The sequence below is a fragment of the Microcaecilia unicolor genome, chromosome 14 (assembly GCF_901765095.1).
Source record: "Microcaecilia unicolor chromosome 14, aMicUni1.1, whole genome shotgun sequence".
Classification (NCBI taxonomy): Eukaryota; Metazoa; Chordata; class Amphibia; order Gymnophiona; family Siphonopidae; genus Microcaecilia; species Microcaecilia unicolor.
Genome location: NC_044044.1, coordinates 25,258,067 through 25,284,249, shown reverse-complemented (window position 1 = coordinate 25,284,249; position 26,183 = coordinate 25,258,067). Strand labels below are relative to the sequence as shown.

General features: G+C 44.0%; 1 protein-coding gene across 1 annotated transcript; it reads right to left on the bottom strand.

The window, feature by feature from the left end:
- Positions 1-24,524: 24,524 nt before the first annotated feature.
- LOC115457156 (olfactory receptor 5V1-like) lies at positions 24,525-25,460 on the bottom strand. Its single transcript, XM_030186580.1, has one exon. It carries the CDS (start codon positions 25,458-25,460, stop codon positions 24,525-24,527), a length of 936 nt encoding a protein of 311 aa, XP_030042440.1.
- Positions 25,461-26,183: the final 723 nt, after the last annotated feature.

Sequence of the window (26,183 nt, the reverse complement as noted above, 5' to 3'; positions counted from 1 at the left end):
GTATCCGCATAGCTTCCTCATACAGAAGCCAAGATTAACACCAAACATTTTTTGGAGTAAAAGGAATGTAAAAAGAATCAAGAAGTTGTACTACTACTACTACTACTATTTAGCATTTCTATAGCGCTACAAGGCATAAGTTGTAAGGGACAGATAGGCTCATTTCTGACAGTGTTAGTATTTTGAGCTAGTTCATCTGTAATTGTTATGTACCATGTTGTTTTCAAATCACATGCCAACAAATGGACAATTTCATTCTGTTGCTATCACAGGTCTTGATGCAAGAAGAAGATTTTCAGTCCAAAACCTCAACGGCTGGACCCCAAGATTCTTGATTTAGTGGAAGGTTTTATATACTGATTTGAATAATATTGTGTTTATTACTAATCAAGCTTGATCAAAGTGGTTTCACCTCATCCTCAACGGCTGATTTCAAAGTAAGATTCGTTATATTCATTTCCTATAGGCTGATGTCTGTACACATAAAAATTCTGTGGTCGATATTCAAAAGGGGTTAACCAGGCAAGAAAGACTCCTGCCGATTATACCTCACTGAGGGATCTTTTACTAAGCAGTGGTAAGCCCAACGTGGGCTTACCACTCGCTATAACGGAAGTATCGGCAGGCTACCGCAGCAGCCTGGCATTACTTCCCCTACCACGCTGTCATTTCTGGTACTACAAAAACTTATTTATTTTTGTAGCGCTTGACTGTACCCGGCAGTAATTGGGCCATTTTTTTTTGGGGGGGGGGGGGAGCCCTTACTGCCACCCATTGAGCCTACTTGTCGTTATGCATTTCTGAAATTCATGGTCAGCAATATATTTAATCTGTCACTGATTGCAAATTTATGGATATATAGCGTTGTCATCATTGTTACATCCATCTGTGTTTGTATCTTTACAGATCAATCATGCAAGTCAATAATCAGACATCCATTAACGAATTCATACTCCTTGGGTTCCCCGGCTCATGGGAGATACAGATATTATACTTTGTTGTATTTCTAGTAATTTATATCTTGACCATCTTGACAAATAGCATGATAATTATTATAGTATGCATTGATAAGAACCTTCACAACCCCATGTACTTCTTTCTAAGTAATTTTGCCTTCCTGGAAATCTGGTACCCAACTGTAACTGTCCCAAAAATGCTCTCTATTTTTTTAACAGGGAATAAAGCAATTTCATACAGAAGTTGTATTGCTCAGCTGTATAGCTTTTGTTTCTTGGCTTCCATGGAGTATATTTTGCTAACAGTAATGGCGTTTGATCGGTATTTTGCAATATGCTACCCCCTACAGTATGGTACCATTATGAACAGTAGGCTTTGTAAAAAACTGGCTATTGGATGCTGGATAGGAGGTATTCTTAATGGATGGGTTTTGTCAATCCCAGCATTCCTGTTCTGTTTTTGTGAGTCCAATAAAATAAGCCATTTCTTTTGTGATATGATACCACTTATGAAGCTGGCCAGTTCAGACACTGTTGGTTATGTGGTTATTTTCATTTGCGATGCATGGGTTTTATTGCTCTTACCCCTCCTCCTCATTACTGTATCATACAGTTACATTATTGTGACCATACTTCGACTCCCTTCTGCCACGGGACGGAAGAAGGCCTTCTCCACCTGCATTTCCCACCTCACAGTTGTCCTGCTGTTTTTTGGAACAGTTATTTTCATCTATCTGCGGCTCGATCCCATGGAATCCTATGAAGCAGATAGGGCGGTGTCTTTAATTTTCTCAACTATAACTCCACTCTTGAACCCCTTGATCTACAGCCTGAGAAACAAAGACATGCTCAAAGCTCTAAGCAGATCGTGGGGCAAGATCTGCAGCTGAACTGTATCCATTTCTCTGATACCTGATAAATTTTTGTCTTTGATTATTGGTGTGAAATGTGGGAAGTGTTTTGTAAGGGGTCAATTCTATAAATTGACACCTAGAGATACCTAGTAGGATCATAGTTGATTTCCTTTTTAAAATTCTATCGTGACAGGTCAGATACACACATATAATTTATCCACAGGCACTGACACCAGCTATAGATCTGGTGTACAAGATTGCACCTATATTTGGAAGATGCATGCATAACTTATAGTTATTCTATTGCCATTCAGACAGTTCCCAACCACCAATTCCTGCCTTGACAATTCCCTTCTAGGCCTGCTCCCCCCTGGCTATTTCTTACTGGCATGTATTTATTCATTGTTTTATTGTGTTGGTATTCTATTGTTATTTTTTCTTCTATATAATACTTTTTTTTAATGAGAAGTGTGATTGTTAATATTTTGCGTAAATTTATACACGTAAAATATTACTACCACATTTTATGGTGTGTATTAATTTGGATTTTGGTTTATTTTAATTTTGGGGTATGGTGTGGCATGTGAAAGGTAATGTTTGAGGGGTGTGGGGGTTATTGCCTCCCCCCCCCCCCCCCACAATGATCTGGAAGGAGAAAGTGAAGGAGATATATTTTTCGTACTGTGATGCTTCATGATTGTTATGGGTAGAAATCGTCCTCCCTGGGGTGGTGGGAATTGATTAGTTGGTAATTAACCTAAGTGGTGATTTTCCAGATAGAAATTGGTGAGTGGGAACTGGCCGGTAGGAACTGTCCAGGTGGCAACTGGCCTATAACCAGAACAGACAAATGCAGAATTTCAGCATTTACCTTTCTATGTGTTCACTTGTGCGTGTACTTGCCAGTGTTATAATCATTTATGCATTTATTCAGCACCTACGTGTAGGCGAAATCTTTATAGAATTGTCCTTCATCGATTAGATTCTCTAAATGGTGAGTAACAAATCAGTGCTGAAAAGTAATGCTATTCTATAGACTATGCTTACAATTAGACACGGTTTATAGAATAGTGTTTAGCACCAGGAATCATGACTACATTTAGGTGCAACCATTTACACCAATGAAATCCCCATGCACAAATTTATTTATTTGTTACATTTGTATCCCACATTTTCTCACCTATTTGTAGGCTCAATGTGGCTTACATAGTACCAGAGAGGCCTTTGCAGGCTCCGATGCGAACAAATACAGGGTGATGTTGTGGTAAGATCACGTTCATGTGGCACAGCCACATTAGGGAATCGGACAACGGAAGAGTTGTGTTATGTCCATTACGTGCTTTAGTTTGGTTGTGTTGCAGAGATTAGGCATTTTAAGTTGGATCGGTAGGGTATGCCTTTCTAAACAGGTTGGTTTTTAGTGATTTCCGGAAGTTTAGGTGGTCGTACGTCGTTTTCAAGGCTTTTGGTAATGCGTTCCACAGTTGTGTGCTTATGTAGGAAAAACTAGATGCGTAAGTTGTTTTGTATTTAAGTCCTTTGCAGCTTGGGTAGTGCAGATTTAGATAAGATCGTGTTGATTCGGATGTGTTTCTAATTGGTAAGTCGATCAAATTAGGCATGGATCCCCACCATTCTATAACAACATGCATACATCTTAGGAATGCCCTGACCTGCCAATGCCCCTCCCAAGACCACACCCCATTTTGGATCCACACACTAGAATTTACATTGACCCCTTTATAGAATACACCTAAAAAGATGTATGTGTAAGTTCTAATTATTGACATTTAGTGTCGATAATTGCTTGTTGTTGTCCAGTTATCGGTGCTCATTGGTTCATTATTCAATTAAGTTGCATGTCCAAATTTGCACAAGCAACAAAGGGGCTCATTTTCGAAAGAGAAAAACATCCAAAAAGTGGCACAAAGTGGTGATGAACATTTGTCTCGCCAAAATGTCCAAATCGCAATTTTCACAACCTATTTTAGATGTTTTTCTATGAGGTCCATCTGAAGTGTATCCAAATCAGAAGGTGGCATATTGGGGGCACGTTAGGGGGGGGGGGGGTTGGGTTATCCCAATACTTGGATTTTTTTCTGCCATGATGGAACAAAGCAAAAACATCCTGGGCTAAAAGTAGGGTGTTTTATTCTTGACCTGTTTTTAGTAATGACTAGGCCCAAATAACCAGATGCCCACTGATGGACTAATGGAATGACCCCCCCCCCTTACTTCCCCAGTGGTCACTGACCTCCTCCCAGCACCCTGAGGCATGAAGAAACCAGACTTTATGACAGCTTTATATGTGGTAGCCAGTCCTGTTTCGAAAATGGCTATATTCACTGCTTGATTTTTGGATGTTTTGTACAAAATGTCTAAAATCTGATTTCGACGCCATACGAAAATGCCCTCCACATGTGAACAGTTCTGTTTATCATAACTGATCATGTCAATGTATGAAAATAGTTGATAAATTTATATATTCAGCTACTTTTTCACACCAAGGTACTAAATGGAGGAATTCCTTGCCAAAAAATATAAGATTCCAACATGATTATTTGGTGTTTTCTAAGTTTTTGAAATCTTTCCTTTTCAAAACATTTCTGTAAATTAATCCTGGTGCCTAATCCCCCCACTTCCATTCTCCCCATTATGCTTTATTATTGAATTCTTTATATATGTATGATTCTTTTCTTATTGATAAGTGTAGGTTTATGAATTTTGTTTCATATTTGGTAATGACTTCTTTTGCTTGTTAACCACATTGAACTCAAAATTGTGCAAGAAGATGTGAGTTTTAAAAGTCATCAATAAATATGTAAATAAATAAATAATGTCCATGAGATCATTTTAGCTAATAAAAATCTTATCTTTACAACATGAGTAAAAATGCATTCCTTTACATTTAACCTCATTTCCTTCATAAGAGAAGTACTATGCGTTTTGAGGGGTACAGCGCTGCGTACGTCTAGTAGCGCTATAGAAATGATAAGTAGTAGTAGTGGTAATTTTAAAACAGGATACCTATCTGCGAAATGAAGGGAAGAAAAGCATCCAAACCCAGACATTGAATTGTGTGCAGACACCCATGTACAATTTTACTCCTGCTCTGAAAAAGTTGTAAATGTGTGAGCCTTAAAAATTGATCCACCAAAACTACTTCCCTGAGAACACCTACATCCTTTGACTAATTACTTTTATACTGCTACTAGATATGCCCAGTACTGTATATGTTTTTTTCCAAGAAATGGCCGTCCGACAAGCGAAACATTTGCCGCGTGGCCATTTCGGGGGGGGGGGGGGCACTTCCTGCCACCCACTGAGGTGGCGATAAGGGCTCCATGCTATCCCGTCGGTAACTGGGCATCATGCGTCACTGCCCGATTACCATCGGGTACACACCGGCGCTACAAAAATTGAAATATTTTTGCAGCGCCGGAAATGGCACACGCTGGGAGAGGTAACTACTGCTGTGCTACTGTGGTACGTTCCGTGTTGGCCTTACCGCTGCTTCGTAAAAGGGCCCCTAAGTTTTTATAACTGGGACAATGGGGAGGGGGGGTAAGTAACTTGCCCAGGGTTATAAGGAGCTGCACATCTCTAGGGGATAAGGGTGGTATCTTCCTTAATGCCCCATTTTTAAATTTTTCCCTTCAAGTCAGAATTAGATGATGATTGTGGCCTCTGTGTCTCATTAGCGGTATTTACACATGTACTGTAAGTTTTCAAAATGGCATACATTCATACATACGTACTGACACCAGTGGCGTAGCCAGTATGGGGCCACGGGGGCCTGGGCCCCCGTAGATTTGCCCCTGGAACCCCCTGCCGACGACCCTCTCAACCCCCCCCTCCCGTCGCCAACCCACCGTCGCCTACCTTTGCTGGTGGGGGACCCCAACCCCCGCCAGCCAAGGTCCTCTTGTTCCCAATCCCGTGCAAGGCTTCATTCTAGTCTGAAGGGTGCAGGACGTCAGACTCACAGAAACAGGACGTCAGACTAGAATGAAGCCTTGCACGGGATTGGGAAGAAGAGGACCTCGGCTGGCGGGGGTTGGGGTCCCCCGCCAGCAAAGGTAGGCGACGGCGGGTTGGCAGCGGGAGGGGGGTTGAGAGGGTCGTCAGCAGGGGGCGGTCAAAGTTGGTGGCGGGGGGGGGGGGGTTGGCAATGGCGGGGGCGGCAGTGCCGGGGGGGGGGGGGGCTAAAATGTGCTCTGGACCCCCCTCCCGCCAAAGTCTGGCTACGCCCCTGAACACATTTAAGTTGCTATTTTACAATATAAGCGGCTGTGCTTTCGCAGTTGATTGTTTCTTCAAGTTTATCTTTGTAAAATGGTTGCTCCCACATAGCTCTTCAAAATAGTGCCCTCAATAGTGTTTCAAATTAACAGTAATATCATCGTGAAGAATGCACAGCTCAATTGATATTACTGAATGTTATCTCTTCAGATTTTCAGAAGTAGACTCAAAGATTCATTAATCACCATCACGCTGTTTTATGTGTGGTTTCTGGGTACATATCCTTTTTTTCTTAGGTTTTTTGAGTATATTTCTTTTCATCGATTTGAATCCTCAACAGTTGAGCAAAAATCCTCTATATCCGTAGTAAAAAAAAATATATACTTCATATTCTTAATTTCTCATGTCAGCTGAGAGGTAAAATAGTATACACAGCTTGTATCAGTTTTGATAAAGCTGAAAAACTAGGCCAATGCACCCAACAGAGCTTTTTCAAGGTATATCCCTTTAAGTCTCGAGACGAGTATCCAGTGCTCAAAACCCCGACTGCCAACAGGGTGATTAATGACTCTTTGGGTCTACTTCTGAAAATCTGAAGAGATAACGTTCAGTAATATCAGTTGAGCTGTGTATGCTCCCACATAGCCGCCACATTCACACTCACTACACGGCATGTATTTCAGACTACTACTACTACTACTGCTATTAAACATTTCTATAGCGCTACTAGACTTACGCAGCGCTGTACAAATTAACATGAAAAAGACAGTCCCTGCTCAACAGAGCTTACAATCTAAATTGGACAGACGAACAGACAGCTAGGGGTGGGGAAATTGCAGTGGTAGGGGTGATAAGTGAGGGTGTTGAGTAAGAGAGTCATGGTTAGGAGTCGAAAGCAGTAGCAAAGAGGTGGCTTTAAGCCTAGACTTGAAGACAGCCAGAGACTGAGCCTGACGTACTGGCTCAGGGAGTCTATTCCAGGCATAGGGAGCAGCGAGATAGAAGGAACGGAGCCGGGAGTTAGCAGTGGGGGAGAAGGGGGACGACAGGAGACATTTACCCAGCGAACGGAGTTCACGGGGAGGAGTGTAGGGAAAGATGAGAGCGGAAAGGTACTGAGGAGCTGCGGTGATTTAACCAGAGCTGACATTGTGATGCCATAATGCCTCAGTCCACCAATGCCTAAGAGCCACCCTCATCAGTGATGTCACAATGGCTTGACTGTCCTATACTTGGCTCATACTACTACTACTACTATTAAACATTTCTATAGCGCTACTAGACTTACGCAGCGCTGTACAAATCAACATGAAAAGACAGTCCCTGCTCAACAGAGCTTACAATCTAAATTGGACAGACGAACAGACAGCTAGGGGTGGGGAAATTGCAGTGGTAGGGGTGATAAGTGAGGGTGTTGAGTAAGAGAGTCATGGTTAGACTAGGCTCTGCATTGACGGATCCGGTTCTAAAATACTTCCGGAATTGCATGCACCCTGACCTGAATGCATCAATCTTGATTTCTAAGTTATATCTAAAATAGGATTGCACATCACTATTCCCTTCAGTAAACAAACGAAAAGAAACAAAAATCGTAAACGCAAATTCATTCATATGCCAATGTAAGCTATTTAAATAAATACTATCCATCAGCTACCCAATAAATTACGAAAAAAAGCAAACTAAACAAATAAACTCAAACAACCCAGCACACTCAGCTCAAACAAACAGATCTCTAAAAACAGTTTAAGATCCCTAGACTCTGCCCACTGATACGAATTCCATCTACCCTACCTAAAATCTCCCAGGCCATTATTGTTCATATGCTCTCTGGAGTAAACTGTCTTAAAGGAAGCCCACATTGGCAACTCCCCTTTCCCCTGAGCTGGCAATCAGAATGTCCATCCTAACCCTTATTTCCTGGGAACACACTAATGGAGAAACTCATTAGTGCTAAAGGGACCTTTGAAGAAGAGGAAGAAAAGCCACTATAGACGTAATCTTGATTTCTGATCAAGTTTGATTTGGGAGCCCCATGTGAAATTACTTTAAGCTTACAGAAGTTCGTATCTCCTGGGTGTCTGTCACTAAATGATATGAAAGTTAGTCACTACCATCTTATATAAGACTTTATAACCTCAGAGTTGGAAGATTGAACATCACCTCTCTATCCAGTGCTGTAGCCATTTTTTTTCACATTTTCTTTGCATTTATGATATAACTTTCCATAAGTAGGATGGTACACGATGAGGAATTTATAGACTGCAGCAAAGACATGTGAAGTACAGCAGGAGAGAAAGGTAAGCAATCCATTTTAACTAGCTTTAGAATAGCACATTAAAGCTATAATATATTCAGTATTTATATTTGCCACATATATGTATGAAAAGGTTTATATGGAATGGTGTAGTCTATTGGACTAATTACTTACTTTATTTCTTTTCTTTATCTGATTCAATTGTTTGGATGAAGCACATTTCTATTACTACTACTACTATTTGACATTTCTAAAGCGCTATGAGGGTTACGCAGCACTGTACAATTTAACATGGAAGGACAGTCCCTGCTCAAAGAGCTTACAATCTAACGGACAAATAATTAAGGACTATTATATTTCCACATTCCGCATCTCTACAGTATCTGCATAGTTTCCTCACGCAGGAGCCCAGAATCACGCCAAACATGTTTTGGAGTAAAATGACTGTCAGAAATGAGTCTCTCTGACCCTGACAACGTCTTGATTCTGTTTACAGTGTTAGTAGTTTGAGATAATTCATCTGTAATTGTAATATACTAAGTTTTTTTTTTTTTTAAATCACTTTTAATCTCAAGCCAACAAATGAACAATTTCATTTTCTTGCTATCACAGGTCTTGATGCAAGAAGAAGATCTTCAGTCCAAAACCACAAAGGCTGGACCCCAAGATTCTTGATTTAGTGGAAGGTTTTATATACCGATTTGAATAATATTGTGTTTATTACTAATCAAGCTTGATCAAAGTGGTTTCACCTCATCCGCAGCATTTAACAAACAACAAAGTGAGGTTCTTTATGTTCATTTCCTATAGGTTGATGTCTGTAAACATAAAAAATCTGGGGTCGATACTCAAAAAGGAGAGACTCCTGCCTGGTTGTACCTCACTGAGGGATCTTTTACTCAGCTGTCGCTTTAACAGAATTACCACCAAGCTACTATAGCAGCCTGGCGGTACTTCCCACCCCTACCACGCTGTCATTTCTGGTGCTACAAAAATTTATTTATTCTTCTAGCTCTGGACTGTACCCTGCGGTAATCGGACCATTTTTTTTGGGGGGTGGGGGGGAAGCCCTTACCGCCACCCATTGAGCCCACTTGTTGTTAAGGATTTCTGAAATTCATGGTCAGCAATATATTTAATCTGTCACTGATTGCAAATTTATGGATATATAGCGTTGTCATCATTGTTACGTCCATCTGTGTTTGTATCTTTACAGATCAATCATGGCAGTCAATAATCAGACATCCATTAACGAATTCATACTCCTTGGGTTCCCCGGCTCATGGGAGATACAGATATTATACTTTGTGGTATTTCTGGTAATTTATATCTTGACCATTTTGACAAATAGCATGATAATTACTATAGTATGCATTGATAAGAACCTTCACAACCCCATGTACTTCTTTCTAAGTAACTTTGCCTTCCTGGAAATCTGGTACCCAACTGTAACTATCCCAAAAATGCTCTCAGGTTTTCTAACAGGGAATAAAGCAATTTCGTTTAGAAGTTGTCTTGCACAGTTGTACAGCTTTTATTTCTTGGCTTCCATGGAGTACATTTTGCTAACAGTAATGTCATTTGATCGGTATTTTGCAATATGCTACCCTCTGCAGTACGGCACCATTATGAATATTGGATTTTGTATAAAGCTGGCTATCGGATCCTGGATAGGAGGTTTTCTTAATGGATGGGCAATGTCAATCCCAGGATTCCTCTTCTCTTTTTGTGAGTCCAATGAATTAAGCCATTTCTTTTGTGATATAATGCCACTTTCGAAGCTGGCCAGTTCAGACACCGTTGCCTACGCCTTTATTTTCATTTGGAACGCTTGGGTTTTAGTGCTCATACCCCTGCTCCTCATAACTGTATCTTACTGTTACATTATCGTGACCATACTCCGACTCCCCTCTGCCACGGGACGGACGAAGGCCTTCTCCACCTGCATTTCCCACCTCACTGTGGTTCTGATGTTTTTCGGAACAGTGATTTTCGTGTATCTGCGGCTCGATCCCATGCAATCCTATGAAGCAGATAAGGCGGTGGCTTTAATCTTCACAACTGTAACTCCACTCTTGAATCCCTTGATCTACAGCCTAAGAAACAAAGACATGCTCAGAGCTTTAAGCAGATTGTGGGGCAAGATCTGCAGCTAAACCGTATCCATCTCTCTGATACCTGGTAAATGTTTGTCTTTGATTATTGATGTGAAATGTGGGATATACACAAGATCCATCTAGTTTTTAACTGGTTAGCAATGAGATATATTGTTTGGGGGTACAATTCTATAAAATTACAACTAGAGGCACTTAGTAGGAGCTTATTTTAGTTCCTTTATAAAATACTATTTTAGGTCAGATACACACATATCATTTTAGCATAGGCATTTACATCAGCCATAGAAATGGTCTACAAGATTGCATCTGAATTTGGAAGATACATTCGTAACTTACAGCTAGTCTGTAAGTTACTCATGCAATTGTATGACTACCACTTGCCCTACCAAGAATCCACCTACTTGTAAACCCAACTTCAAGTTATGCACTACGGAAGATGCAGATGAAGTTATAGAACAGACATATACAGGATGTCATCATTTACCCATTGATGTGCTTAAAATTGTTGTTAAATGCTGGCTTCGTTGACTAAAAACCATGATATAAATGACCAGAAACTTCGCAAAGTATAAAACATAGATATTCAGGGCTGCTATTGAGGTTAAAACCACTGTTGAGTATTCATTCACTGCAGCCAGTGCTGACATTCAAACCGTTATCTGGATAGGTAACCGGATAAAATTTGAATTATTCGGTATCTATCTTGATAAAGTCTGAATATGGCCATGTTCAAAATACCTCTGTCTGTGCCCTTTCCCATCCTGAGGTGGTCTTTAAGGATGTTCAACAGCAGAATCCAAGAAGCGCTGCTGAAGATTCCCGGTCAGTGCCGGTTAGTTAGTTATTTGGATAATGACTACTGCTATCTGCATAAATGGCTTAGAATAACGACAAAATGGAAACTATTCAGGAACTATGGTAGATAAACTATTAACATTTGACAGTTTATTTTAGGAAATGTCCCTGAGTCTTCCCAGGGAATGTTTCTGCTAGAAAAATTGGTGAAGATCTGAATTTAGTGGTCTGTAGAATTTTGAAATGTACATGCGATGCCACATTCAATCTCTGTACTTGTGAATGTCACTAATTTGAATCTATAGCCTTATAATGAATCTTTTATGAGAAATGGAAGTTCCCCTCATTCGTTTGAATAGTTCTGTTTATCATTTCTGATCATGTGTACCGATTAAAGTCCATGAGTTCATTTTGACTAATAAAACTCTTCTCTTTACAACCTGAGTGAAAATACATTCCTTCACATTTAACCTCATTTCCTTCCTATAAGATGGACGATGAATTCCGTGGGGTAATTTTACAACAGGATGCCTTTGTGAGAAATGAAGGGAAGAAAGGCACCCAAACCCAGGCACAAAATTGTGTGCAAGACCACCCACGTACAATTTTACTCCTGCTCCGAAAAAGCTGTAAATGAGTTGTAAAGTGCCCTACCCAAACTATATCCCCAAGAACGCCTACATCATACTACTAGTACTAATCATTTTTATAGCGCTTCTAGACATGCGCAGTGCTGTACACATTATCCAGCAAATTCTATATATGGCGATTTAAGTTATTTGTGCAATTCTGGTCACACGGTCGAATTGAGTGCGTAAGTTAATTGATTAATGAGCCATGCAGCATTTGTATCCCACATTTTCCCACACATAAGCAGGCTCAATGTGGCTTACAAGTCAATAAGAAATAGGGACAGGTAAGGGAGGGGGTACATGTGTAAAATTAGGTACAAAATAATAAGGAATAAAATGGTCCTTTGAGGCAATATAATGTAGAGTCTATTGAGTAGCATCAGTAGGGTAGGTCTTACTAAACAGATAGGTCTTTAAAGAGCGCCTAAAGTCTCGATGATCATGCAGCGTTTTCACACAGTTCGGTAATGCATTCCACAGCTGCGTTCCTAAGTAGGAGAAATTAGACGCGTAGGTGGTTTTGTATTTAAGACCAATGCAACTGGGATAATGAAGATTCATATAATTACGAGATGATCTGTTTCTGTTCCTCACCGGAAGATCCAATGATAATTGGACCCTAACAGTGGTGGTTTACTGAAGGCAAAAGCCTTGGCATGGTATATGTTGTTGATGTTCTTGGACAGCCTTCCCCAAACACGATTTTGAAATTAGAAATGCACCCTGAGTTCCAGTCACTTCCCATCATTTCACTAGTAACAAATTTCTCCATCAAAAATGATCCTCACATCCCCACAAAATTTTCCAAAAATATAAATCAGCTCAGATGGCTCCCCCCAACCAACTCCTGAACCCTCCCCCTCCCTCTCATTTTAAGACAAGCATTTTGGGCTGATAAAGGAGGAAACAGGAAGTTTTGTGTCAGTGGGCATCATTTTGGATCGTGATATCAGAAGGGCAAGAGAAAGTAATGGGTGGGGGGGGGGGAATCACGGATTTAATAGTTTACACATATAATACACAGGTACTGTTTATGCAAATGCTAAACATCTAACAAAATAACATAGGAGAGTAAGAATGTACAGTCCTTTTGCGTTTTGTACTTTTATGGCTCTCATCTTTTGTAATTTGTAATTTTATGGGTTGTAAATCACTCAGATGTGCTTGATGGGTGGTATATGAAATGTTCTTAAGCTGTAAACTGTAGAGAAGATACCCATTCTGCACTATTTTTTAAAGGTATGTGATACGTGTCTTTATATTAAATTCTAGCTTAAATAATATAGAAATAGCTCATAGATTGCAGGAGAAGACATAAATATTAGGGGTCCTTTTATTAAGGTGTGCTGAAAAATGGCCTGCTGTAGTGTAGATGCGTGTTTTGGGCGTGCGCAGAATCATTTCTCAGCGCACCTGTAAAAAAATGCCTTTTTAAAAATTTTTGCCAAAAATGGACCTGAGGCAAAATGAAAATTGCCACGCGCCAATTTTGGGTCTGAGACCTTACCACCGACCATTGACCTACTGGTAAAGTCTCACATGGTAACTGGGCGGCAATGGTCTACGTACATAAAATGACGATTACTGCATGATAATTACTATAGTAAGAATTGATAAGCAGCTTCGCAGTCCCACGCACTTTTTTCTAAGCAACTTTGCCTTCTTAGAAATCTGGTATCCAACAGTAACTATGCCAAAAATGCTCTCTAGTTTTCTCACAGGGAATAAAGCAATTTCCTACAGAAGTTGTTTTGCTCAGCTGATTTGCTTTTGTTTCTTGGCTTCCATGGAGTATATTTTGCTTACAGTAATGGCATTTGATCGGTATATTGTAATTTGCTACCCCCTACAGTACAGAACTATTATGAACAGTAGGCTTTGTAAGAAGCTGGCTATTGGATCATGAACAAGTGGTTTTCTTAATGGATGGGCGTTGTCAATCCCAGCATTCCGCTTCTCTTTTTGTGAGTCCAATCAAATAAACCATTTCTTTTGTGACATAATGCCACTTATGAAGCTGGCCAGTTCAGACACAATTTACAATGCATGGGTTTTAGTGCTCTCCTCCCTCCTACTCATAGCTATATTTTACTGTTACGTTATCATGACCATACTCCGACTCCCTTCTGCCAAAGCATTGGCTAGTCATTTACCCGGATAGTGAACACTGTAAGCCAGATAAATGGTTTTGAATATACCCCCAATCAAAACTTTTTGGGAACTATGGAAATAATACTGTATGTGTTAGATAGTTTGTTATAGGAAATGTCACTGAGTCTTTGAGGGAATGTCCCTTCTATGTTGAAAAACTGGTCAAGATCTGTACTAGTGGTATGTAGACCGTCAAAATGCACAAGGGGAGCCAAATAGAATCTCTTGACTCATGTGTGTCACTAAGTTGAATCACTAGTCTTATACTACTACTACTACTTATCACTTCTATAGCGCTACAAGGCATGCGCAGCGCTGTACACCATACACATAAAGACAGTCCCTGCTCAAAGAGCTTACATTCTAAATAAGACAGGTAACAGACAGAACAACTAAGAGGTAAGGGGAATTAAAGAGGAGGGGATAAAAGGTACAGGCAATTGAGCGGTGGTTAGGACTCAAAAGCAGCGTCAAAGAGGTGGGCCTTTAGCTTGGACTTGAAAACGGCCAAAGACGGGGCTAGACGTACATGCTCGGGAAGCCCATTCCAGGCGTGTGGTGCAGCGAGATAGAAGGAACGGAGTCTGGAATTAGCAGTAGAGGAGAAGGGGACAGACAAGAGAGATTTGTTCAACAGAACGGAGTGCCCGAGGGGGGGGGGGTGTAGGGAGAGGCAAGAGTGGAGAGGTAATGAACATATATGGGACAGTCCAATTCTTTGTATTCATATGAATTATTAAAAACAGACTCGTTCATGCCCATGAAACTATTTTGACCAATACAATTCTTATCTTTATGTTGTTAGTGAAAAAACATTCTTTCAAATATAACCTAATTTCTTTCTTGTAAGTCATGTTATGCTTTTGGGGGGTAAGTCTATAACAGTACACATATATAGAGTGGGCTACAGAGGATGTCTATACTCATTCTGTAATGGAAAGGAGGTGCCTATGTTCCTTTAGAGACACTACTTTAACTGGGTATATATTACATACTTGTGTCAGACATGGTGCTGATATAATTGTGTGTTTACGTGCCATAGATAAGTGTGTAACTTTAAGTATTCTATATGTTATATATGTAAATGTTTCCCTTCTCATATTCCTCCTGGTCCACCCATGTAGGGCATCTCAACCAAGTCCTCAGAACACACGTAGCCAGTCAGGGTTTCAGGATATCCACAGCGCATATGCATGAAATAAATTTGCATGCATTACTTCCATTCTATGTAAATCTATTTCGTACATATTCACTGTGGATATCCTGAAAATCTGACCGGCTAGGTGTGGCCTGAGGACTGGGTTGAGAAACCCTGCTGTAAAATATGCACTACTAGTAAAAAAAGGCCCGTTTCTGACACAAATGAAACGGGCGCCAGCAAGGCTTTCCTCGGAGTGTGTATGTTTAAGAGAGTGTGTGTGTGAGAGTGACTGTGTGAGAGAGAGAGAGTGAATATTCGAGTGTGTGTGTGTGTGACAGAGAGTGAGACTGGGTGCAAGTGTGTCTGTGAGAGAGAGAGTGTGTGTGTAAGCATGAGAGTGTGTGACAGGGCCCCCCCCCTCCCTCCCAGTTTCAGGGTCCCCCTCCCTCCCGCCCTCTGAGTTCCAGGGTCGTCCTCCCTCCCTCCGAGTTCCAGGGTTGTTGTCCCCCTCCCTGCCTCCGAGTTCCAGGGTCGTCCCCTCCCTGCCTCTGAGTTCCAGGGTCGTCCCCCTCTCCCTCCCTCTGAGTTCCAGGGTTGTTGTCCCCCTCCCTCCCTCCGAGTTCCAGGGTCGTCCCCTCCCTCCGAGTTTCAGAGTCCCCTCCCTCCCCTGCATTATGCTCTCTCCCCTGCATTCATCCATATGCAGGCAACGTCCAACGTTGGAGGAGTGATGTCAGCAGGTGGTTACGATCCCAGTGAAACACATTGGAATGTTGGAGGAGCAAATTATTATATTAGATTGTAAATATGTGTAGAATTTCAGAATAGCACATAGGCACATATCCAGCTTGTATGGGTTTATATGCTGATATTCTGATCATTTATGTGCATAACTGGTGTGTAAATTCCAGTAAAGCTAAATATAATGGGTTTTCCAAAATAATATTGGGAACCAAAGATAAAGAAGACTGTTTGGTTGATGTATCACGGAGGTGTTTTGCAACATATAAGCATTACGTTGCCCCGGGGCTTGCATTGTTCTCTGCATCTGACACCAGTGCTCACGCCATCCTACGGATAAGATCGTCCCCTTTCGGACTCTACAAGAACGCTTTTTGCTACGATCATACAGCTACGTAGCCATTTTTTATTGTTTTTTTTTTCTTCTTTTTTTGTTAATTTTTGGTATTGGAATGGAGGTAGGGTGTGTGATGATGCTGGAATGGTGTCTTTATATATCTTGTGATAAGTATGAGGCTGTCCTACCCTGGTTCGGCCCCTACAGGGTGCTGTTCCCCTAAAATGTCCAGGGAGAAGGGCTGGGTGAGTCACTAAAGGGAGCCAGTAAGGGGATGTAGAGCAGGAGGTCGCTAGGACCGAGGAGAGTCCTGCAGCAGGTTATGGGCTGGGTCCTATTTAGCCGTTAACCACTTAATACCCCACCTTCCTGGGAGGGTGTCAGGCCTATGCCCCGAAAAGTGAGCCCTTGTGCCAAACAACGTCTGGCAGCCAGACAGTCCTGATCTTACCTGGGGAGTCAGGGCAGAGACCTCCCACGAAGGGCAGGATGGAGCAGACAATTGCCCAAAAGACAAGGTCCCGATCCGATCAGCGGTTCCAGGCCGGTGGTAGACAAAGGCAAGTCCAGATCCACCCTGTGGCACAAAAGCAGGCAGCAGGAAAAAGCAAAGTCCCGGTCCAAACTGTGGTTCAAAGGCAGGCGGCAGGCAACAGCAAAGTCCAGGTCCAAACTGTGGTTCAAAGGCAGGCGGCAGGCGATAGCAAAGTCCAGGTCCAAACTGTGGTTCAAAGGCAGGCGGCAGGCAATAGCAAAGTCCAGGTCCAAACTGTGGTTCAAAGGCAGGCGGCAGGCGATAGCAAAGTCCAGGTCCAAACTGTGGTTCAAAGGCAGGCGGCAGGCAATAGCAAAGTCCAGGTCCAAACTGTGGTTCAAAGGCAGGCGGCAGGCGATAGCAAAGTCCAGGTCCAAACTGTGGTTCAAAGGCAGGCGGCAGGCAATAGCAAAGTCCAGGTCCAAACTGTGGTTCAAAGGCAGGCGGCAGGCGATAGCAAAGTCCAGGTCCAAACTGTGGTTCAAAGGCAGGCGGCAGGCAATAGCAAAGTCCAGGTCCAAACTGTGGTTCAAAGGCAGGCGGCAGGCAATAGCAAAGTCCAGGTCCAAACTGTGGTTCAAAGGCAGGCGGCAGGCAATAGCAAAGTCCAGGTCCAAACTGTGGTTCAAAGGCAGGCGGCAGGCAACAGCAAAGTCCAGGTCCAAACTGTGGTTCAAAGCAGAGAAACAATCCAAAGACACAGAACTCAGGAATCCACACCAGCAGAAGCCGAAGCAAAGAGTCCTGTCAGAGTCTGGTTTAAGTAGCCCCCTCCATCAGGGAAACCACCATCAGCTGTCCGGAAGGCGTGGCCAACAACCAGCCCCAGGAGGCTCTGGATAGGCTGGTCACAAGGAGCGGGCGGAGCCTAGCCGCGACCAGCCAATCCGAGCCCAGAAGAGGCGTTCCCCATGCTCCTGGGCCCCGCACCCGGAAGAGACTTTCCAGCTAGAGTGCGCTGGCCATATTTGCAGCGTCGGCGCTCTCCAGACGCTACAGCAGCATAGCGGCGGGCCGGAGCCGTCCAGGAGGAAGCCCAGACTCCCCTACCATGCCGCCCGTAGCCAGCGATACCCCGCTCTCTCCTGCTCGTGGAGCGAGGTATCCCCGCAGGCAGAGCGGCACAGGTAAGGGACGTGACAGTACCCCCCCCGTAAGCCCCCCTCCTCCGTCTTGGCCCAGGTTTTCTAGGGTAACGAGAGTGGAACTCGTGCAATAACTCAGGGGCATGGATATTACCAACAGGCTCCCAGGAGTTATCCTCAGGACCAAAGTTCTTCCACGAGATCAAGTAGAACAGTCGTCCTCTCTGGAGTCTAGAATCAAGAATCTCTTTTACCTCGAACTCCGGATCAGGGTCAGAGTCTGGAACCAGAATCTTCTTTGGAGCAGGATGCCAGTGGGAAGTCCTAAAAGGTTTAAGCAGAGACACATGAAAAGCATTGTGAATGCGAAGATTACCAGGTAAGTGAAGGCGATAGACCATCGTCCCCACTCTAGATCTCACAGAAAATGGCCCGATGAAGCGTGGAGCAAACTTAAGGGAGGGAAGACGAAGTTTGAGGTACTTGGTGCTGAGCCATACTCTCTGTCCCGGCTGGAATACAGGAGCGGCACAGCGACGTCGATCAGCAAATCGCTTGTACCGGGCAGCCGCCCTCCCCAATTGCTGACGAACTGTCCTCCAAGTTGCATGCATGGTGGTGAGAGTAGACTGGATCAGTGGAGGAGCCGCAGTCAAAGGAATCGGAGGCGGAAGACGTGGATGACGTCCAAAAACAGTGAAGAAAGGTGATGTCCGTGAAGCAGAATGGAAACTATTGTTGTAGGCAAATTCAGCCCAGGCCAGAAGATCAGTCCAATCATCCTGACGAGCATTGGTGAAGGCCCGAAGAAACGCTTTAAGGGTCTGGTTAGTACGCTCTGCCATGCCGTTGGTCTGAGGATGGTAAGCTGAAGAAAAATGCGTGGTAACCCCAAAGGCTGAGCATAACGATCTCCAAAATTTAGAGGTGAATTGCGACCCTCTATCACTGATGATACGATGCGGCAGTCCATGCAGCCGAAAAATGTGCTGGATAAAATGGGACGCAAGAACCTTCGCGGATGGCAGGGACCGCATGGGTACGAAGTGAGCCATGCGAGAAAAACGATCCACCACCACCCAGATGATCGTGTTGCCCTTGGAACAGGGAAGATCAGTTATAAAGTCCATCGAGACCTCCTGCCACGGTAGATGGGGTACCGGTAATGGTTGAAGAAGCCCCCACGGCTTGCCTGGCAAGGACTTGGTACGGGCACAGGTAGGACAAGTAGAGACAAACTGCCGAATCTCCTGGGCCATGTGGGGCCACCAAAAATAACGGGAAATAAGATGATAGGTCTTACGGAACCCAAAATGTCCCGAAAACGCAGCAGAATGACCCCACTGAAGGACCTTGCGACGAGATCGGGCCGGAACAGGAGTCTTGAGACAGGCGGATGCCCCCACCATAGGAGAAAGGCAAGCAGGATTGAGCATAGGATAGAGTTCCTCAGGCTCCTCAGGTACGTCAAAAGCTCGGGAGAGGGCATCTGCCTGTATATTCTTCTCTGCGGGCCGAAACACCAAGTGAAAGGTAAAACGCGCAAAAAATAGTGACCAGCGAGCCTGCCGGGGATTCAAGCGTTTGGCATCTTGTAAATAAAGCAGATTTTTGTGATCAGTGATGACTGTAATAGGGTGAGCAGCCCCCTCCAGTAGGTATCGCCACTCCTGAAAGGCGAGTTTCAGGGCCAGCAGCTCCCTGTCCCCGATAGTATAATTGCGTTCAGCAGGCGAAAACTTCTTAGAAAAAAAAAAACAAGGATGTTTCTTACCAGAAGAAGTTGTCTGGGACAGCACCGCCCCTACACCCAAAGCAGAGGCATCGACCTCCACGATGAAAGGCTTCGTGACATCAGGGCTACGGAGTACAGATGCAGACAAGAAAGCCGCCTTCAAGGCCGAAAAAGCCTCCAGGGCAGCAGGAGACCAATGCCGAACATCCGCCCCCTTCCGAGTAAGGGCTGTCAAAGGAGCCGTGAGGAGCGAATAATGGGGAATGAATTGTCTGTAGTAGTTAGCAAAACCAAGAAAACGCTGTAAGGCTCGGAGACCCTGGGGAAGAGGCCAGTCCCGGATAGCCTGCAGTTTAGCAGGATCCATTTGTAATCCAACAGCAGAGATAATATGTCCCAAAAAAGGAATAGTGGATTGATGAAACGCACACTTTTCCAACTTGGCAAACAGTCGATGATCCCGGAGTCGTTGAAGCACTGTGCGGACATGCCCGGGATGATCCAGGGGAGAAGCAGAGAAGATCAGAATATCGTCCAAGTAAACAATGACTGAAGAACAAAGAAGATCCCGGAAAATGAAATTGATGAAATCTTGAAATACAGCCGGAGCATTACAAAGTCCAAAAGGCATGACCCGATACTCAAAATGACCGTCGTGAGTATTAAATGCAGTTTTCCACTCGTCTCCCTGGCGGATACGAATCAAGTTGTAGGCCCCTCGTAGATCCAACTTAGTAAAAATAACTGCCCCCTGGAGTCGATCAAAAAGCTCCGGGATAAGTGGGAGGGGATACCGGTTCTTGACTGTGATGTTGTTAAGTCCGCGATAGTCAATGCAGGGCCGCAAGGACCCATCTTTTTTGGAAACAAAAAAGAACCCTGCCCCGGCAGGAGAAGAAGATGGTCGGATGAATCCCTTACGAAGATTGTCCTGAATGTAGTCCCGCATGGCAGCAGATTCATCCCGGGACAAGGCATATAATCTTCCTCGAGGAGGCATCGTACCGGGTAACAAATCAATGGGACAATCAAACGGGCGATGGGGTGGGAGGGAATCTGCCTCCCGGGCATCAAAGACATCAGAAAACTCCTTGTATTCCTTCGGAAGAGAAGCTTCACAGGGGAGGAGGACTCCAGAGAGTGCTGGCACATTAATAGAGGGAGGGCGCACTGGTGTTAGACAAGTTTCAAAACAACGACCACTCCACCGGCTGATTTCTCCCGAAGGCCAGTCTATGCAAGGCGCGTGCAGCCGCAACCAGGGTATACCTAGAATTACAGGATGGATGGCTTGAGGTAAAATAAGAAATTGTATCTCCTCATGATGAAGAAGACCCACCTGCATTCGCAGCGGAAGAGTGAGATGGGTAATAGGCTGTGGCAGAGTAGAGCCATGAATAGACGTTACTTGAAGAGCTGGTTTACAGGGAGTAACCGGCCTGCCTAGGCCCTGAAGTAGTCTAGCATCAATAAAGTTGCCTCCTGCTCCTGAATCCAGCAAGGCTAGGGTATTTATCCTGTATTCTTGCCACAGTAAGATAATAGGTACTGTCATTAAGTTATCCGGAAGGGTTCCTGAACGACCCACAACCACCCCCTTCACCAGGCTAGGGTCTAAGCATTTCCCGGCTTGTTGGGACACCTTTTCACAAAATGACCAGGTTTCCCACAGTACATACATAGTTTATTCTCCCTCCGATGGGTTCGTTCCACAGCTGTTAGTCGATGCCTGCCAATCACCATAGGCACTTCCGATCCCTCCGCAGTAGGAACCGCACCCTCCTGAGGAGAGACCATTCGTGGTCTTTGAGGGGAAAACCTGCGCGACGGACGAGAGGCAACTTGTTCTCGTGCTCGTTCCTGGAAGCGGACATCAATCCGAGTGCTTAAGGCGATAAGGGCGTCCAGAGTACCAGGGATTTCTCGGCCGGCTAATTCGTCCTTAATGCGTCCACTCAAGCCTTGCCAGAAAATGGCCGTAAGAGCCTCTTGATTCCATTTAAGTTCCGCCGCCAGGGTACGGAATCGAATAGCATAGGTACCAACCGTACTGCTTCCTTGCTGAATCCGTAGTAGCTCTCCTGCGGCGGAAGAAGGGCGTCCTGGAACATCGAAGACCATGCGGAACTGACGCAGGAATTCTCCTAATTCCGAAAGGAGAGGATCCTGTTGCTCCCAGAGAGGTGACGCCCATGCCAGAGCCGCACCGGAGAGTAATGAGATAATGTAGGTAATCTTCTGTTTGTCCGTAGGAAAAGAAGCAGGTTGCATGTCAAAGAGCATCTGACATTGATTCAAGAATCCGCGGCATGCGGAGGGTGTGCCGTCAAACCGAGGAGGTTCAGGCAAACGAAAGGCAGGCAGAGGTGGAGATGTCCTACTAGCTCCAGAAGCCGGTGCTCGCTGCACGGACATCTGAGAACACACATCTTGCAGTACTCCAGATAATCTGTTGAGCTGGGCCTGTTGCTGTTGAAGAGCTTGAGCCAAGTCAGTCAGATCAGGCTTATCTGGCGAGCTCATGGCTTCGGCTTTCTGTCAGGCCTATGCCCCGAAAAGTGAGCCCTTGTGCCAAACAACGTCTGGCAGCCAGACAGTCCTGATCTTACCTGGGGAGTCAGGGCAGAGACCTCCCACGAAGGGCAGGATGGAGCAGACAATTGCCCAAAAGACAAGGTCCCGATCCGATCAGCGGTTCCAGGCCGGTGGTAGACAAAGGCAAGTCCAGATCCACCCTGTGGCACAAAAGCAGGCAGCAGGCAAAAGCAAAGTCCCGGTCCAAACTGTGGTTCAAAGGCAGGCGGCAGGCAACAGCAAAGTCCAGGTCCAAACTGTGGTTCAAAGGCAGGCGGCAGGCGATAGCAAAGTCCAGGTCCAAACTGTGGTTCAAAGGCAGGCGGCAGGCAATAGCAAAGTCCAGGTCCAAACTGTGGTTCAAAGGCAGGCGGCAGGCAATAGCAAAGTCCAGGTCCAAACTGTGGTTCAAAGGCAGGCGGCAGGCAACAGCAAAGTCCAGGTCCAAACTGTGGTTCAAAGCAGAGAAACAATCCAAAGACACAGAACTCAGGAATCCACACCAGCAGAAGCCGAAGCAAAGAGTCCTGTCAGAGTCTGGTTTAAGTAGCCCCCTCCATCAGGGAAACCACCATCAGCTGTCCGGAAGGCGTGGCCAACAACCAGCCCCAGGAGGCTCTGGATAGGCTGGTCACAAGGAGCGGGCGGAGCCTAGCCGCGACCAGCCAATCCGAGCCCAGAAGAGGCGTTCCCCATGCTCCTGGGCCCCGCACCCGGAAGAGACTTTCCAGCTAGAGTGCGCCGGCCATATTTGCAGCGTCGGCGCTCTCCAGACGCTACAGCAGCATAGCGGCGGGCCGGAGCCGTCCAGGAGGAAGCCCAGACTCCCCTACCATGCCGCCCGTAGCCAGCGATACCCCGCTCTCTCCTGCTCGTGGAGCGAGGTATCCCCGCAGGCAGAGCGGCACAGGTAAGGGACGTGACAGAGGGAGAGAGGAGAGCTAGCAGCTGAAGCAGAGAGCTGGGAGCTGATGCAGAAAGATCCCCATGGAAAGTACTGGTAGAGCCCTATGGACTGGTGGTGAACTGTGTGTAAAGAAAGGAGCTGGCTGGGGTAAGAAGGCCCTTGAGCTTTAAGTATAAGAACTGTGTGTCCAAGTACAGAGAGAGGCAGGCTGCAAAGCCTGGGGATAGAAGTCCCCAAAGTATTGTGGAGCTAAAGGAAGTGTGCCCTAGGGGCTGAAATAAAGTTTTGTATGAGTAATATTCTGTTGGTGAGACCTGACTGTGTTTGCCTTTTGAGAAGCAGGTCACCCCGAGCCAAAGGGGTATGAGACTAATTTGCATATAATCTGCATACTAAAATCCAGCTCACCCTGAGTGAAAGAGGGACCTGGGATCTGCAGCTTTTGGGTTGATGTAAAGCACTAAAAAAAACTGAGCACAATTCACTATATACAAATACTGTTTTATTTATGCACATTTCAGTTTACATTATTGTTTTTTTTTAAATAAATAATACATATTTGCATTCTGGTTTCTGTTAAATTAAGAGGTGTAAATTCTAGTGCCAACCTCAGAGAATAATTGCTGAAGTAGCCTAGTGATCGGTGCAGTGCAAAGTGGAGAAGGGGACCCAGGTCCATAATCCACCCTAACTGTTACACTTGTGGTAGAAAGTGTCAGCCCCTCATAACCCACCAAAAATCCTACTGCACCCACATACAGCTGCAGCCATAAGAGCTATTTAGTGGCGTATGGTTAGGTACAGTATGCTTTTGGCGGATTTTGGAGGGCTCACTATAAGGCTTATTTTCAAAGCACTTAGCCTTCCAAAGTTCCATAGAAACCTATGGAACTTTGGAAGGCTAAGTGCTTTGAAAATATGCCTCTATACAATATAAGGGGGGTAACGATGAGATGTGTACCTGGGACCTTTTATGTGAAGTCCCCCAGAAGGTGCCCCAATGTCCCCCTGGGATGTCTGTGTGGCCGTTTTACTAAAAATGCTGGGCCCTATTACATCCCAATGGCTTCATTTTGGGCATTTTTTCAGTTGGATGTTTGTTTTCTCAAAAATGGTTAAAAATAAAAAAACATACTAAGCACATCAAAAAAGAAAAATGATGTTTTGAAAATGGTCATTTTCTTTACTTCATCTTTTGATGTTTTTGAGAAAACATTCAAAGTTGGCTTTAGAAGTCATATCAAAAACACCCCTCCACATCTACTTCTTTGGAATTATAATCCTTCTGGTCCAACAATAAGCCCACCTCCAGGAATACGTTGAGACACAATAAGGCACTCTTTTCCCTAAACCTCTGAGATGCTCATGAAAGGATTCTGATGTGTTTAGCGAATTGACGTAAAGTTTGGTCCTGATGGTTCACAATGCATCAGAATCCTACAATGCGCCTTGTTGTATGCTTTTATTATTATTTTGTCCATACTCTTCTCCAAGATATCTTGAGTGCTCTTTTTACTTCATTATTTCTCAGAGTATAAATGATGGGATTCAGTGCTGGTGTCATCACAGCATAGAAAACAGACACCATTTTGTCCTGCTCCATGGAGTAGTTAGATGTTGGACGCATGTACATGAAGCTTAGGCTACCAAAGAATAAAGTTACTACTGTGAGATGGGAGGCACAGGTGGAGAAGGTTTTTTTCCTTCTATCCACTGAACGAATCATGAGTATGGTGGAGATGATGTGAGCATAAGAGACGAGGGTTAGAAGAAAAGAGCCGAGTCCTATGGACCCACCAACTGTTAGAACCAGTATCTCATTAAGAAAAGTGTCACCACAGGCCAGCTTCAGTATTGGTGGAATGTCACAAAAGAAATGTCTGATCACATGGGAAGCACAGAAAGACAACTGAGCTGCAAAGATTACGTGAATGATGGATGTTAGGAAACCAGTGACCCATATACATACCGTCATCTGTAGGCAAACTCTATTTTCCATGATGATGGTGTAGCGAAGAGGGTTACATACGGCTACATAGCGGTCAAACCCCATGGTGGATAGAAGAAGACACTCAGTACCACAGAAGGACAAATAAAAATATAGTTGAGTAAGGCATCCAACATAAGAGATTGTACTGGTCTCTGTAAGTAAGCTAGAAAGCATTTTGGGAACTGTAACAGAAGAATAGCAGATATCTAGGAAGGACAGGTTTCCAAGGAAAAAATACATAGGATTGTGAAGATGGTGGTCAACCCATGCAACAAAGATTATTATAATGTTCCCCAGCAGTGAAACGAAGTACAAGAAAAGAACCACCAAAAACAAAAGAACTTTAGTATTTGCATCCTGAGATAGTCCAAGGAGAATGAACTCTGTCACTACGGTCTGGTTTCCCATTTTCATGCATTAAAACCTCAATTTCTAGAAAGAAAGGAAAGGAAAGTAAGTCCTTATTTGTTCAAATATTGAAGATGTTGAACAGTTTCAATATCGGGAATGCTAATGTCATGGAAAAAAAATAATACTTAGGTAGGTAATGGCAGGAAAAGACCAATGTGCACAGTCACTGTCCAGCTTGACCATTTGTCAGTTATCACTGCTTATAAAAGTCAATGACATCCATGTATGATGTTATACTTAATCTATTATGAAATGGGGGGTGGTTGAAGACAGGGAAGTAAATTGCAGAGGGGTGGAATTAAAACAAAACTGGATTATCAGTTTAAGATTTTATTATATTTATGTTTTTGACATGTTCATCATAATTTACCTTGCACACACATCTTGGAATTAAAAGATCTATCTATCATTTCTTTTCTCCAAATGTTATAATAATCCATGCATAATCCATACAACCACCAAAACTAGTGATTTTTGTGGCCTACATGTCATGCCTTCTTGACCCATCTAGGTGGCCAGCACACTGTCATTAAGAACCTGCTAACATTGACCTGATTGATTCCTGGAGAGTTGCAGCCTGCTGGTAACGATGTAGCTATGTCATGGCCTGTAGTGTCTTTTATGTTGGGCTTCCCTTGTTGTATATTAATTTAATTTAATTCAGTAATTTATATTCTGTATTTCTGATCAAACAAGCAAAGCATATCTGTTTCGTCCTTATCATCT

Excerpts from the sequence above, each read along its gene's own strand:
- LOC115457156 (XM_030186580.1), bottom strand. The coding sequence starts at position 25,460 with ATGAAAATGGGAAACCAGACCGTAGTGACAGAGTTCATTCTCCTTGGA.